Source organism: Propithecus coquereli, unplaced genomic scaffold (genome assembly GCF_000956105.1).
Source record: "Propithecus coquereli isolate 6110/MARCELLA unplaced genomic scaffold, Pcoq_1.0 Scaffold3, whole genome shotgun sequence".
Classification (NCBI taxonomy): Eukaryota; Metazoa; Chordata; class Mammalia; order Primates; family Indriidae; genus Propithecus; species Propithecus coquereli.
In genome coordinates this window covers 13633927-13650921 of record NW_012148618.1, presented here as the reverse complement: position 1 = coordinate 13650921, position 16995 = coordinate 13633927, and the positions used below count along the sequence as shown (strand labels likewise).

Below are 16995 nucleotides of genomic sequence, written 5' to 3'. Positions count from 1 at the left end.
TAAAAGTGTTTCAGATACTGTGGATTTCAGAATTTTTTGCGTTTTGTAATATTTGTGTATACATAATGAGATGCCTTTAGGATGGGAACCAAGTCTATACAGGAAATTCATTTATGTTTCATAGATACTTCAGGATGGGAACCAAGTCTATACAGGAAATTCATTTATGTTTCATAGATACCTTATACGCATAGCCTGAAAGTAATTTTATATAATATTTTTAATAGTTTTGTGCATGAAACAAAGTTTTAACTGCATTTTGACTGCAACATTTCATATGAGGTAAAGTATGAAATTTTTCCACTTGTGGGGTCATGTCAGCACTCAAGAAGTTGCAGATTTTGCAGCATTTCAGTTTTCAGATTTTCAAATAACGGATGTTCAACCTGTATTATTTCTTCTCTAAGTATTTCTGCAGAGGATATTGGGAATGCATGAGCGGTTCAACCCCTGGGCCTGACAGGCTCCATCGACCTAGGGATTTCATTGAGGTCCCTGGGGTATTCACCCCCAGTAAATTAGAAACCACATTTGACAGAAGAGCCAGGAGCAATCCAACTGCTCAAGGTAGATGAAGGTAGAGCCACAGCTTAGAATTGCATGGACCTCCAGGTACTGGGGAAAATGGCATTATTCACAGGAAATGCCTTAACTACTTCAAATTTACACTCTGGACAGGGAAAGACAATCCTGGCACGAACCATCATAAACTACCGACGGATGACGCTGTCAGAATGATTAAGAGATTCTTAGTAGATAATTGACATCAGGGAAGTAAGCAGCCCCAGGGAGGTGTGTAGGGGGCAGGTTAAAGTTTGATCTTGACTGAGATTTATTCTTAAGAACCAAAAATATGAGCTCTCAGAACAAAGCAGCTGAAGTAATTAGGAAACAGATAAATAAGAGACAGGAGACAATAAAAGGTCCTTTGTCCCTGCGGAACGCCAATTGATAGTTTGGCAGGTCCTATTCTCTTTTGGCAGAGAGCTACTGGCAAAAAGAAACAGATCGCATCACAGGAGTAACACGAAAGTGGGCATGGCTTTTAGGCCTGAGGTCCAAATAACCCTCGCTTTTGCCAGTTTCCTCAGCTCTCAGGAATGCTAACTACCACCACCTGCAAGCTGACTATAGCGGTGGTTACATGGTCAGCTTCCCCTGTCTTCTCTCCACTCCCCAAGGCCCAGAAAGGAAGAATCCCTTCCATCTTCTGCTGGTTTGGTAAATGGAAAAATGGGGTGGAAAAAATTAGCCCTAAAAGGAGGTGAAGGGTGTAAGAGGAAGTTCTCTGTGTTTGCCCAATTGTAACTCAAAATTCAGCCAGATCCATGAAAGACAATTTGCAACAAGACTAAGGCTAGTGACCGACTCCCTTCCAGGATCTGAAGGCTGTTACTTGGCCCTCACTATGGCCAAAAGGAACCCTGCATTAGCAGGTGCATACTGAATTCCTAATAATGCCTCTAGCTGAAGTGATATCAATTGAAAGGGTTGGGACAAAGTCTAACCGATGATCAGGTGAGTTAAATAGACATGTAGATTGCCTCCAGCATGATTTAAGCTAACCGTGGCCCCCATAACATCCCGTGTTTACTTTCAAAGCAGCTACCAACCAATTTCCAAAACAGTTATGCCCCATTTGATAGAATTTAGGCTATAGCAACCAAATGCCCTGCACTTATTTCTTGGTTTATTTTTTACTTTGCTTTATGATTAGTCCAAACTCTTCCCACAATTCCCCTTATATACCCTTCCATTCCCAACTCTAAACACATTCACATACACACCTCCACCCCAGAAGTCCCTGTAATAATACTAGCTCCCAGGTGGAAAGAAAATGGAAAACAATTTCAGGCTTACCTTTAAATTCCTGATTTTTGCCACTTTTCCATCAAGTTCCACAATAATTCTTCCCCCTTCTTTGGTCTCCCTAGAAAAAAGACCCAAATCCATATGAGAAGAAATGTTGCTTTTTTAAAAAAAAAAAAATCAAGAAAAAAGAAGCTGAGATCAGCGCTAGTGGGACAAAATGTTTCTCTTCTGCTGTACCCATAAGTGTCTGTCTGCATAAATAGCTGTAAACATCATGTCAAGCAGACCGCTAGCTGGTATGTTTCCCTGGATCATTAGAATTTGGCTCTGGAACAGCTAAAAGTCACCACTTACTGAGCACCCTCTATGCATGAGGCACTGTATCAGGTGCACTACATACTGTACTTCATCTTGTGCTATCCTAACATATCCTCCTGAGGTAGCTTCCTAACGTATCTTCATTTTACAGATGGAAGCTGAGAGAAATTATGTAAATTGTCAAAAGCAGTGGCAAAGCTGAGATGTAAACCCAGATTTGTCTGACCACAAAGCCTGGGCTCTTAACTATATCTTAGAAGTCAGGCTTAGAAACTCTAGAGAGTATCCTTGGCCCAGCACATAACACAGCATCATCTCGCATTTTCTCTGGGATTTTGAACATGGATATTGATGAAAAAGGTACTGGAGTCCTCTCTGTTAAGACCCTGAAAACATATTTCTCCAGTCCTTTCTTTACATCTTCTTAAATCAGAATGAGAGCCAAGATCCTTAAGAATCTTGCGTATTGCAGTTACGTAGTAACAATGCTAACAACTGACCAACCTCTACATTCACTTAAATAGACTTAATCCAGGTGACTCACATACCTGAACCCCATCTACCTGAAACCCACCTTTTTTGATAACAAAGAACTTCAGCTGAAGACCATAAATAGATGAGAATTACATTAATTGGCAGCTGGGCAGAATGGCTCACACCTGTAATCTCAGCACTTTGGGAGGCCAAGGCAGGAGGATTGCTTGAGGCCAGGAGATCGAGACCAGCCTGGGCAACAAGTGAGACCCTTTCTCTATAAAAAAAAAAAAAAAAAAAAAAAAAAAAAAAATTTGACCAGGTGTGGTGGCGCGAGCCTGTAGTACCAGCTATAGGGGAGCCAGGAATATCACTTGAGCCCAGGAGCTAGAGGTTGCAGTGAGCTATGATCACACCACTGCAGCCTAGCCTGGGCAATAAAGTGAGACCCTGTCTCTAAAAATAATAATAATAATAAAATAAAATGAAATAATAATCACCTCCTCCACTACAGTGAAAGTTATCAATCAAATTACTCTCAGCCTGGGACCTGAAAGTTGAGACAATACCTTCAGCAGTCTCATTTTTATCCTTCCTCAGGCTTCCCAGGCTGTGACATAGAGCACCAGTGGTCCCCAACCTTTTTGGCACCAGGGACCAGTCTCATGGAAGACAATTTTTCCAAGTATTTGGGGTGATACCAGCAATGGGGAGGGGAGTGGCTGTAAATACAGATGAAGCTTCACTCACCTGCCTGCCGCTCACCTCCTGTTGTGCAACTCCCCCACTTCCTAAGTTTCAGGGAAGACAATTTTTCCACGGACAGGACAGGGGAGGGGGATGCGGTGTGGTGGAGCTCTGTGGCCCCCCAGGGTTGGGGAACCACAGAAGTAGAGGATTGGTCAGGGGTGAGCACAGTCAGACAGAGGTCTTTAAAGATTTTTTTTAAAAAAAATCTGTCAGTGAGTCTGGGATAAAGTCCTAGATAGAAAATTTCCCCCTCCCAAGTAATGATATTTCTGTCACTTAAATTTCAAGGCCTCAATGTACTTTTCTTGCCCACTTCATACTAGTTGGTACTTAAAGTGGGAGGGATATTTTTAATCCTTCAAAATTATAATCTTCCCATCAGAAGCTAAAACTGCCCATTTCCCCTACCCCCAGACCTCAGATAATCTTTCATCTTTGGTGTTAACATTTTATAACACTTTTTTCTTTCTGCATCTTAATATTGGTATATTATTATCCCTCTACCCACTATAAAATACACCAATTATAGTAAATTAGGACAATAAAGAAAAAAAATCATACAATAAAATTTTCAAATCTATTATCTGGGGCCAGGCACCGTGACTCATGCCTATAATCCTAGCACTTTGGAAGGCTCAGGCAGGAGGGTCCCTTGAGGCCAGGAGTTTAAGACAAGTCTGGGCAACATAGTGAGACCCCGTCTCTACAAAAAATAAAAAAAATTAGCCGGGTGCAGTAGCATGCACCTGTAGTCCCAGTTACTAGGGAGGCTGAAGCAAGTGGATTGCTCAAGCCCAGAAGTTTGAAGTTGCAGTGAGCTATGATGACACCACTGTACTCTAGCCCAGGTGACAGAGAAAGACCCTGTTTCAAAGAAAAAAAAATCTATTATCCAATTTTTTAAAATTTGCCTTTTTGTGAAGATTCATTTGGGACTCTCTCGCATAAAGCAGCAAAGGAGAAAAAAGAAAAAGTGTCCCAAACTTGACCTCTTGGCAGAAAGATGTGACACTATAGGGGGGTGAGATGCTGCTCCTCCCCTACCTAGACCACTGCCATTGGTAACCTAGTAGTTCCAAAATATCCCAGAACAAAATGAGGGCTAAAGTTAAACAGAATAGAAAAGGCACCAGCCTTTCAGAGAGCTAGCCTTAAAGAGCTCGATTTAAATCTACTGAGGTGGAGCCTTAAACAAGACAGAGTGGCTGCTCCTAACGCCTACCTCTGGGATATACCAATAGGCGTTCATTCATTAGGGTTAAAGGTTTTGAAAAGGGGTAAGTCCACGGGCTGCCCGCAGCAGAATTACGGTGATAGGAGAGGAGCTAATTCAAATTTCTGTTTGGGGGCCCAGGAATGTTAACAAGCTGCAGTATAACAAGCTCCACAGGTGAATTTTATGTATACTAATAGTTTAAGAATCACTGTCCTAGGCCGGGCGCGGTGGCTCACGCCTGCAATCCTAGCACTCTGGGAGGCCGAGGCAGGCGGATCGTTCTGAGCTCAGGAGTTCGAGACCAGCCTGAGCAAGAGCGAGACCCCGTCTCTACTAAAAATAGAAAGAAATTATCTGGACAACTAAAAATACATAGAAAAAATTAGCCGGGCAGGGTGGCACATGTCTGTAGTCCCAGCTACTCAGGAGGCTGAGGCAGGAGGATCGCTTGAGCCCAGGAGTTTGAGGTTGCTGTGAGCTAGGCTGATGCCACGGCACTCTAGCCAGGGCAACAGAGCCAGACTCTGTCTCAAAAAAATAAAAATAAATAAAAAAATAAAAAAAAGAAGAGGAACAGAAAGCTATGTAGTGTGTGAAAAGTAACTTCTGACAGCACAGTGGGGAGTGTTCCAGAGCCTACAGTATTAGCAGACCACACATCTTCTCTCAATGGTGAATGCTTCTGGATAGACAAGGGGCACTATCTCATTATGAGATACGGAATTTCTGATTATGGGAAACAACTGTGAAATAGAGGGACGACACCAAAAACATTTCCTGTACAGTACTATCATTTTATTGAGGGTCAATTCTAGTCCTACTCAATAAACGAGTATTTGAGAAAGAAGGCAACTCTTCTGTAGTCTCAAGAAGGAGCCTGGCTTGGTTTCCTGGGGGGTGGGCTCAGCCTACTCCTCCTCCCCTCAGCTAAGCCTACAGTAGACAGGCCAGGCATCCTCCCCAGGGGGAGAGGCATTTAAGTAAGGAGCCTCACCTGGGCTGCCCTAGCCTCACATTTATTTGGCCGCCATAACCTTGCAGGAGGAGCTGGTGAAAAGGATGAAGAGCTGACTGATGGGGAAAGGAAAAAAAAAGGAGCAATGTGGTCTGCTGAATCAAATCTTGGTTCTACTACTTTTAGGCCTTAAACAAGACCATTTTCTCATCTGGAAAAACGAAAAATGGAAGCTTGGGCCAGATCATCTGTAAGATTTCTTCCCAAGTACAACATCAGATCCGATGACTTTGTTAACTGAATCTGTGCCAATGATTTGAAAGTTGGAACAAACCACATCATCAGCAGATTCCTCACATTCAGATAAGCCTCAGCAAAGACGGTAGATGTTAACACACCTTGGAGTATAAGCTGTCATCTCTGAAGGATTCTGGGAGAAGAGAAAAGTGGTCTGGACTTCTTAGCTTGAGCCACACTGGGTTTTATCCATATCTGCTCACACCTGGATATCTGCAGTCTTGGCATTCTACCTCTTGCTGTTTAAGGTGCTTAACTTGAGCTAAAAGTAAACAAATTGTTGTGCTCCTCTTTTCCTTTCACTTTTGTTTCATGAGATATGTTATCCTCTACCATGGCTGCCAGTAACAACCCAATTTCAACACCATTCTCTTAATGTAATCAATGCTATTATAAATTTCCAGTTTCCAAGGAACTGAGAAGTTACTGTTAGGACTGGTCAATACTGTTATCCTGAGAACCCAAAAAGAATAGTTTTGCAAAAACAGGATCTACCAGAGGCTACCTCCTGGGTAGCAGCTGCACCTGTGAATCCTACCCCTGACCCCCTACCCCATTCCTGGGCCAACCCACATCCAGTTATGCAGAAGCCAGATGTCTGTCATAAGCCATTTACTAATCAAAGCACAACAGTTTAGGCACTTGCCGCTTTCCTTCTTTCTTCATTGTACCTCTTCTGCCCTTTCCTATTCTTTTCTTTCTGTTTCTTTCCCCCTTCTCATTACACTTCTCATTATTCTGTTAATTACAAGACTTTTCAAAACCAATCACTTCTATAGGAGGACAAACATAATCCCCACTAGTGACAAATTCTTTTCATGTCCTGGACTTTTTTTTTTTTGAGACAGAGTCTCACTTTGTTGCCTGGGCAAGAATGCAATGGCGTCATGATAGCTCACAGCAACCTCAAACCACTGGACTCAAGCAATGCTCCTGCCTCAGCCTCCCAAGTAGCTGGGACTACAGGTGTGCACCACCACACCCAGATAATTTTTCTATTTTTTGTAGCGACGGGGTCTCCCTCAGGCTGCTCTCAAACTCCTGACCTCAAGTGATCTTCCCACCTTAGTCTCCCAAAATGCTACGATTACAGGCGTGAGCCACTGCACCTGGCCTGTCCTGGAAATTTTAAACTTCCCAAATGATTCCAGTATGTGCCTTCCGGTCCCAAACCCACGCTCCACCAGCTTTATCTTCTATCACTCCCTCTCCCACAACACCCGCCCCCCAAACTAAAACTTTTCTCTGTTCCCTAACAGCCTAAGGCCTTTGCTCTTGGTATTAATATTTCTTACTACATAAAGGGCTCCTAACACTTTCTCCATCAGCAAACTCTAACAAATCTTTAAAAAAACAGTTCAAATACCAATCCTTCTGCAAAGCCTTCCCTGACTTTCCAAACATGAGTGGAAAATTATTGAGAAAGAGAAGAAATTATGTGGCTGGACATTGGCTGCCTCAAGAGCGGAGAGGTGCAGGATCAGATTTACCCATGAGGAAACGAGCACTCAGGACGCTGAAGGAAGAGATGGGAATAACTTCCCCTACTTCCCAGTTCTGCCCTTGATCAAGTCAGCTGTCAGCATACTTGAAACCACGATCTCTCTGGGCCTCAATTTCCCTCTCAACGCCCTTACAATCTGCTTTCTCCACATCTTCGCAGAGAAACTCACGTGCTCCCAGAAACACACACCATTCTGCCTCAGTCCTCATGGGCACTCCAGAGCCACGAAGGAGACAAGAGGAGACTGCCCACCCTTCTCCCAGCCTTTCTCAACGAGCCGAGGGAGAAAGGCCCAAGCCGGTGCCTCAAGACTTGAGCAGCGGTCCCTCGAAACTCCTGTTGGCAGGACGCCCGGGATATTCGCACGGGGCGGCCCTCCTTTTAGGCCATATGGGAACCGCTATCGCCCACAGCACGACGCGAAAGCTCGCCAGAGGCCCTGTCCCGCCAGGCCTTCACGGTTTCCGGACCCTGAACCCCCGGGTCACTTTGTGTCTGATTTCTTCGCGCCAGAATCTCTTGAGGGGTAGGCGGGGACCTCGCGCTCCTCTCAGTTCACTTGACGTCTCAGCCGCCCCCTCCCGCCTACACTCACCTCTTGCTGAGGGGCCGGACCCTCACAGCCACTCGCACATTCGCCATCCCTCGGCCACAACCCTAGTCCGGCAGGTCAGCCCAGCGGCTGCATCCTCTGCCCCAGCCCCGCCCGTCCCACGCGTCTCTGGGGACATCCCCGCCCAAGAGCGCGTCGCAACCCGAGAGGGGCGGAGCCTGCGGAGCATCGGCCAATGCTGAGCCAGGTGGGCGGGAGGACACCCGGCCCCGCCCCGCCTCGCTCCACCCCACACGCCTCCGGAGATGCCTCCTCCCAAGCGCGCGCCGCACCCCGAGAGGGGCGGTGCCGGCAGAGCGTTGGCCAATCCTGAGCCTACTGGGCGGGGGAGCTCGGCCCCGCCCCCACTCGCTCCACCCTGTTCGTCTCCTGGGACGCCCCCACTGCCCATGCGCGCGCTGCTGCCCCGCCCAGGGGGTGCTTGCAGAGCTTCTGCCAATCCTGAATCGTGTGGTCGCAAGGGGGTAGACTAAGGCTGTAGTTCCCGGCCCTGCATACTGGGAGATAGCCTTTGTTCTTGAACTCGATGTCCGTGCAACGTAGAGTCAAGTAAATCCGTTTTGGTTAACGTCCGAAGGTTTGTAATGTAATTTGCTATTTTTTTTTTTTTTAAGCAACGAGGTCTCTCTGTCGCCTATGTTGGAGTTCAGTGGCTCCATCATAGCTCACTGCAGCCTCCAACTCCTGTACACAAGCAGTCCTCCCGCCTAAGGCTCCCGAGTAGCTAAGACTACAGCTGTGCGCCACCACGCCCGCCTGGCTTGCTAAATATTTTTACTCACTACATTGGACTGAGCTGTCAGTTCTATGGTTAAATTTTAGGGGCAAGCCGGGTGCGGTGTTGCACAGGTGGCAGGCTCCTGTAGTCCCAGCCACTCGGGAGGCTGAGGCGGGAGCATCTCTTGAACCCAGAATTAGAGGCTATAGTGCGCGATGATCCAGCCTGGGCCACACAGCGAGACCTCGTCTCATAAAAAAAAAAATATATATATATATATATATAGATGCAGAAATGAAATGGGCAACCCCGATGTTTTGCAGTTCCTTGCATGGAGCATTTGGAGCGTGAAGAGAAATTTAGGGTGCTTACTGGCGAGCTTCTCTCGATTGTGCTGTAATCTCATGGCAACCCTGGCAGTGTTTGTGGTAGTACTGTCTGATCAGAATTGTTTTGTTTTGTTTTTTTTCTTTTGAGACAGAGTCTCACTGTGCTGCCTGGGCTAGAGTGCCGTGGCATCATCCTAGCTCACAGCAACCTCAAACTCCTGGGCTCGAGCGATCCTTCTGCCTCAGCCTCCCGAGTAGCTGGGACCACAGGCATATGCCACCATGCCCGGCTAATTTTTTCTATATATTTTTAGTTGTCCTGTTAATTTCTTTTTATTTTTAGTAGAGACGGGGTCTCGCTCTTGCTCAGGCTGGTTTCGAACTCCTGAGCTCAAACAATCCACCCGCCTCGGCCTCCCAGAGTGCTAGGATTACAGGCTTGAGCCACCACGCCCGGCCCAGAATTGTTTTATTAGTTCACCCAAGAAGTGCTATTGAATCAAGCACTGATCCAAGGCACTGAGGATACAGTGTCAAAACAAAGTCTCTGCCTTTATGGAAATTAGAATCTACAGGGAAGGGGGGAAATAGATAAATACATAAATATATACCATGTCAAATGGTGATAAGTGCAATTTTAAAAACTGTCAACTTAAAATCATGAATCCTATAAATGTAGAAGAGGAAAGCTTTATTTCCTAAGAAGGGGATCACAGCCTTCAGGCAGGGAAGCAGAGGAAACCAGAGACAGGAACTTTGAGGGAGGGAGGTTCAGAGAGAAATTTATGCTGAAGAGGTTGGCTAAGTATACATATTCAACAGGTTATAGGAGGAGCTATGAACATTCATGAATGGGAGGACATGTACATGTATAATAAGCAAACATGCATGTTACATAGGTTCCGTGTTCACTAGGGGATGGAAACTTAACATATAAATGTATTTCAATTAAGCCCTATACATCAAAAGATGAAGCAGGGACATAAAGGCACTCAGCTCACAGCCTCTGTAAACCAGCCAGAACCAGTCCATGGTCAGTGATCTCTTACCAAGAGAAAATTACTGAAATCAGTCTCTCTTGTTCAATGAAAGCTGTAGTTATGCCTTGTGCAACTGGGGTCAATTAGCATCCAGCGGTGGATGAGCTGCAGTTGTTTCAGTATTGCTTATCTTGAGGCCAGTGCTTGTTTAGTTGCTAGAAAAAAACAAAACCCTTGTGGTAGTTAGAACATAGTTTATTCTTTAAGTGTAGGGGTATTTAACCCTTTCCTGGCATGACCTTAGATCCTGTTTATAATTTGGCATTTTATTGCCACAGAGTTCATTCTGTCAGTATGATCTCTATTTTAACAAAAGTGAGGAAATATAGTAATAGTCTCTGTGTGTGTAGGCAGGAGGAAATGTGCTATTTTGTACAGAGTCTTCAGGAAAGACCTCACTGATAAGGTGACATTTAAATAGATTTGAAGAAAGTGACAGAGGGGACTATGCAGGTAATCAATTATTTAACAAATATTTTATTTCCAGCTGGGTGCAGTGGCTCATGCTTGTAATCCTAGCACTTTGGGAGGCTGAGGCAGGAGGATCACTTGAGGCCAGGAGTTAAAGACCAGTCTATGCCTACGGGCATGTGCCACCACACCTGACTAATTTTTAAAATTTTTTTGTAGAGATGGGGGGTCTCACTATATTGCTCAGGCTGGTCTTGAACTCCTGGCCTCAATCACTTGATCCTCCTACCTTGGCCTCCCAGATGCTAGGATTACAGGAATGAGCCACCACACCCAGCCAAGGACTCCCTTTTTGACATAACCACAAAACCATTATCCAAGAACATTTGTTTCTTAATACCATCAAATATTCAGGGTTCATATTTCTCTGATTGTCTCATAAGTGTTTTTTTTAACAGTCTCTTTGTTTAAATCAGTATCCAGATTAAAGTTTGGTGTGTCTTTTAATCTTATAGCTTTCTTGTCCCTCTCTTTCTCCCCTTTGGCACTTATTTTTTAAAAAAAATTAAAACTACAATGAAATAACACCTTACCCCTGTCAGAATGGCCATTATTAAAAACTCAAAAACCAATAGGTGCTGGCATGGATGCAGAGAGAAAGGAATGCTTATACATTGTTGGTGGGACTGCAAATGAGAACCACCTCTATGGAAAACAGTATGGAGATTTCTCAAAGAAATAAATGTAGTCTTACCATTCGACCCAGCAATCTAACTACTGGGTATCTACCCAAAGGAAAAGAAGTCATTTTATCAAAAAGACACCTGCACTGAAATATATATCGCAGCACAATTCAAAATTGCAAAGATGTGGAATCAACCTAAATGCCCATCAATTCATGAGTGCACTAAGAAAATGTGATATAGATATACCATGGAGTATTACTCAGCCATAAAAAGGAATGAAATAAAGTCTTTTGCAACAACTTGGATGGAACTGGAGACCATTATCCTAATTGAAGTATCCCAGGAATGGAAAAACAAACACCACATGTACTTCCCAATAATTGGAGCTAATCAATGGGTACACATGGGCACAAAGAGATGTAAAGGTAACTGGCCGTCAAGAAGGAGGGAGGGGTAAAAACTTACCTATCGGGTACAATGAACACTATTCAGGTGATGAGCACATTAAAAGGCCCAACTTAAGCATTATAAAAGGTATCCATGTAACAAAAACATTGGTGCTCCCTTAATATTTTGAAATTTAAAAAAAGGAAAAAAAAACCAGGCCATTTTCCTATAAATTGCCCACCGACTAGATCTTGCAGATTGATCCCCGTAGTAATATTTAAATGTTGTTTTATTCTCTGTATTTTCTGCAGATGGTAGTTTAATCCAGAGTGCCAATTAAATCAATAGGCACCTGTCTTTTTTTATGCTATTTGCAACCACTAATGATCATCATCCAAGCTAATTAGGTCATCATTTCATTTGGGTTTGCAAAGTGATGATATTCTGATTTTATCATTCTTCATTTATGATCTAAAATACTTCTACAAAGAACAACTTCTCCTCATCAACTATTTGGTTACCCTGAGGTACAGTTCACATAGCAAAGGCAAGACAAATGCTTGATCCTTTTATTTACCAGTTTGCAAAATAAGATGGTTTGCTAGCACTCTCAAAAGGCAGCTAATGAGGTTTCTCTTTTTTTAAGTATCATTATAAACTCACAGATTTAAGCTTATTTGCTTTGCTTCAGGCCTTTGCAGTTACTATTTCTCTTCATGGCCAAATAGCCCCAGCTTTGGCCAGCGGAAGCCTCATTGACTTTTAGGTCAGCCCCAGTAATCTCCGATAGCTTCATTTTTTCTTTTTATTTACTTTTTATTTTTTTATTTATTGATAGAATGATTGGCAGATTCTGGCTCTATTGCCTGGGCTAGAGTGCAGTGGCATCATCATAGCTCACTGCAACCTCAAACTCCTGGGTGCAAGTGATCCTCCTGCCTCAACATCTGCGGTAGCTGGGACTACATGCATGTGCCACTACGTCCGGCTAAGTTTTCTATATTTTGTAGAGATGGGGTCTCACTCTTGCTCAGACTGGTCTTGAACTCCTTACATTATATTAGATTCATTTACCTTGAAATGGTGAGCAACTGCAGCTGCAGACCTCAATCTACAGTACATGTTAAGCAATTCAAATTTTTCTTGTAATGTCATGGCTTTTCTTTGCTTCTTGGGAGCACTTCTAGCATTACTAGTGGCACTTCATAGGGGTGCCATGGTGTTATTCACGGTTTATGGTATTGCACTAAACATGATGAAAAATACACAAGAATAAAATGAACCAGTATCTAAATATATTTTATGCATTTATGACATACCTTTTTCTTATTTTTTTTTTTTTATATTTCTTGGCTACATGGTTCATCTTCAGGTTTTTTCAAATCGTCACAAAACTCCAAAAAATCTTCCAATATATTTATCAAAGAGATTTCACATATAAGTGGATACACACAGTTCAATAAATTCACTTACATGACTGGATTCCTCAAATTGTGGAATCTTTTATGTAAATTTGTTTTACAGGGATCTAAAGAAATCCCATAATATACTAATCACAGTTTTATTGATATCCCAACTCTATTAAAGATTTTGCATGTCAAAAAACCTTTTAGGTTCTCCTATTCCGCAGACTATCTTCATGCCTTTATTGGAGGTTTGAGAGGATAAATCAGGGATTAGTCTGGCAGAGTCACAGATCAGAGAAAAGACTAAAATAGAAAAACCAGGCAGGCCGGGCCCAGTGGCTCACATGTAATCCTAGCACTCTGGGAGGCCGAGGCGGGTGGATCGCTCAAGATCAGTTCGAGACCAACCTGAGCAAGAGCGAGACCCCATCTCTACTAAAAAATAGAAAGAAATGATCTGGACAACTAAAAATATATAGAAAAAATTAGCCGGGCATGGTGGCACATGCCTGTAGTCCCAGCTACTCGGGAGGCTGAGGCAGGAGGATGGCTTGAGCCCAGGAGTTTGAGGTTGCTGTAAGCTAGGCAGGCACCGTAGCCTGGGCAACAGAGTGAGACCGTCTCAAAAAAAAAGATATTATAATCACTCCTCTATATCCCATTTGCAAAAATTAGCAAAGTAGGCTTCAAAATATGATTCCTGTTGTTTTAGCAGCGTATTTTTTGGTAATGATCCTGCTTCCTTATGAACTTCTTTACTCATCACTGTTGAAGTTTTCTTGTGTTAAGGAGTATGATGAATACAAGGTTCAGTGAACCCGTAAGATACAGAGAACAGTATAAAAATACTGATATACAGATTTTAAAGCAAAACAGAACCCCAAGTCTAAAAATAAAATAAGTCAGGGGTATAGTACTAACAAAAATGAGTACATCTTGAGGCAGTATTACTACGACTTCCTATTATATGCACAATAACCTCAGATAGGTAAAATATCTGAGGATTTACAAGGTAAACCTCTAAAGTTTTACCATAATGTGACTTTTTCTTTTATTTGTTCTACCTTTTTTCTTTCCTATTCCTAAGGCTGCCAGCAAACACCCTCAGGAATTGCTTAGTGTGTCAGGGTCCCCAAGACTACCCCTAGATTGAATGATTTGCTAGGAGGAGTCACAGAACTCAGCATATCATCACACTTGCAGCTGTGAATTACTACAGCAAAAACAAAACAGAAAAGGGAAAAGATGCACAGGGGAAACCAGGCACAAGCTTCCAACGTCCTCTGTCAGTGAAGTCACACAGAATGTGCTTCATTCTGCCAGCGCCTGAATTGTGACAACGTGTGAAATGTCTATCAGGGAAGCTCGTTAGAGACGCAGTGCCCAGGGTTTTTACTGGGGGCTGGTCACATATTTAATTTCTACCTAGCATGTACCAAAATTCTAGACTCCCAGAAGGAAAGCAGGTGTTCACTACAAACCACATTGTACTAACAGCTTAGTCACAGTGAACCACTCTCATCAGTGTGTAGAAGGAACCCTTTTGTTATGATAAAAGAATAAGTTTGGCCCCATATCTCTCATGCTCATTGGCCATGTGATGCCTTCTGCCATGGCATGACTGTTGCCAGACTCTGGTGCCATGCATGCTCTTGGACTTAGTATCCTCTAGAACCATGAGACACATAAACTTCTGTTCTTTATAAATTATCCAGTCTGTGGTATTTTGTTATAGCAGCAGAAAATGGACTAAGACACATTCTAATATCTAAGTTCTCAGATGCACCAGCCAAGGACCAACCTTGTAAGCAGACCTTTCAAAGGATGAGAAGCCTGCTATGTTATTCTGTTCTGCATATTCACTGACAATTCCACAGGAATAATCACCACAGGCATTTTCAATTGAAGACTTTCTAATTCAGAAACATGCATTTTTTAAAGAGACAATAAAGAATTTACTGCTTGAGAAATGGTTAATTCACTTGTGTTAATAGATCGTCATAATTATATTTAATCTTCAGTAGCTTTACTGAAAAGTGGAATGAAAATAGATGAAAAACAAAGAAAAAGTCAGTTTGGTCTTAATGAACCTGAATCCTCCAATAGAAAGAGGGCTCTTTCAGTATTGCTAGCAGCAAAGCCTATAAAATATGTCACAATTAACTAGAAATGGACTTTATATATGACTACATATAATTAAGCAAAAATAAAGTTGATGATCACTTGGCAATAATAGTTTGGATAGGAACTGTAGAAGTAAAAGGTAAAGGAGGCATAATAATGTCATGTTTATGAAGATAATTTTCTTCAGCTAATATTTTGGGGATATAAGAAGAAACTTCATTTTGTTGTTTTCGCCACTTGAGTATATTCTCTACTAGTTCTTCTGTCTCAGTCACCAAAATATCCATCTTTGCGAAAGCCTTGGTCTGTAACAGTTAAAAGAAAGGGAAAACAGGAGAGAAATTATGTCTGTCACTAATTCATTATCATTACATCACAAATCATTCTGATACCAAAAATTAACACCTGATCTTTTTCCAGCCCGTTATTGTAAAAGCTCCTTAAAATTGTGCTGTCTCACTTTTTACAGTACACATCTTTTCTTTGTGAGTTCATCTCTCCTTTGTCTTCAGTTATCACTTCAGTGCAGATGACTCTCAATCTATGTTGCTAAACCTAACCTCATTCCTAAAATTCAGTCCCACATTCAAATCCACTGGCAATCTCTATCTGGATATACATTCAATTTTACTGCAATTCAAGGAACCATTATCAAACATTTACTACAAATGTAAGACATGTCAAAAAAAACAAACTCATTAACTTCTTTAACCCACACTTGACTTTACTCACCTTCAAGTCACCCAGACTAGAAACTTCCTTTTTTTTTTTTTTAAAGACAGAATCTCTCTCTGTCATCCCAGCTAGAGTGCAGTGGTGTCATCATAGCTCGCTGCAACCTCCAACTCCTGGGCTCAAGTGATCCTCCTGCCTCAGCCTCCCAAGTAGCTGGGGCTACAGGTGCACACCACCACATCCAGCTAATTTTTCTATTTTAAGTAGAGACAGGGTCTCCCTTAGGCTGGTTTCGAACTCCTGACCTCAAGTGATCCTCCCACCTTGGTCTCCCAGAGTGCTAGGATTACAGGCATGAGCCAGCAGGCCCAGCCTTAGAAATTTTCATTACCTTGGATATAGTCCTCATTGAAATAGTAGCTAAGTTCTAGAAATTTGTCTTCCACAATCTAAAAAAAAAAATCTATACAATCCTTCGTATTCCTATGCTTTAAATCTTTTATCAGAATGACTGTAATTATTCTCCAAGTTTCTCTCACTTTGGTTTCTCTGTCTAGTCTTCTAACCCAGAGCTGATCAACCTTTAATGTGCACAGTAATCACCTGAGGAACTTGTTAAAATGTAGATTCTGATTTTGAACATCTAGGCTGAATGAAGTCTGCAGATCTACATTTCTAACAAGTTTCCAGGTGATGCTTATGCTCTCTGCCCATATGTGAAATGGCAAGGCTCAGTCTACTCTATCCAATATTTTCTCCATGATCAAGGTACAATTCTGAACAACTCACTCCTCTGTGTCCTTCACTAAACAACAAAACAAAACAATTCAACGGCTCTCCAGTATCAGACAGTAAAGTGGAAAGTTCTTAGTCTGGTTTTCAAGGTGTTCCATAAAGTAGCCCTGAGTAATCTCCTCCTCAATACCTTTAAGCATCAGCCAAAGTGGAGTGCCACCCTCTCCTCAAACTACCTGTGCTGACTTGCTGCTTTTGGTCAAACTATTTCCTCTTATGTACGTTCAAATTTCACCCATTCTTTTAAGATTTAGCTCACTCCTATGTCCTATATAAAACTTTACTGAAGTCTTCCTACCCGCTATTCTACTCCCAATACCTCTAAACCGGAAGTATTCCCTCCCTTATCTATGCTCGATAGCATCTCTTTACAATTCTATGCTGCACTTATTACACAAATATAATCATATAAAGTAGAAAGTATATATCTTGACCGGGCGCGGTGGCTCACACCTATACTCCTAGCACTCTGGGAGGCCAAGGCG

General features: G+C 42.6%; 2 protein-coding genes across 2 annotated transcripts in view; both read right to left on the bottom strand.

Annotated features, from left to right (window-relative positions):
• The window catches only part of STARD9 (StAR-related lipid transfer (START) domain containing 9), a 128601-nt gene extending 120633 nt beyond the window's left edge, over positions 1-7968 (bottom strand). Inside the window, exons 1-2 of the mRNA XM_012649134.1 lie at positions 7922-7968; positions 1861-1930 (exon numbers count right to left, since the gene is read on the bottom strand). Of these exons, the coding sequence (XP_012504588.1) occupies positions 1861-1930; positions 7922-7968 (117 nt within the window). The remainder of the gene's footprint in view (positions 1-1860; positions 1931-7921) is intronic.
• A 7274-nt stretch (positions 7969-15242) lies between these two features.
• HAUS2 (HAUS augmin-like complex, subunit 2) overlaps positions 15243-16995 on the bottom strand; it is a 24008-nt gene continuing 22255 nt past the window's right edge. Inside the window, exon 5 of the mRNA XM_012649250.1 lies at positions 15243-15345. Within this exon, the coding sequence (XP_012504704.1) occupies positions 15312-15345 (34 nt within the window). The 3' untranslated portion in view covers positions 15243-15311. The remainder of the gene's footprint in view (positions 15346-16995) is intronic.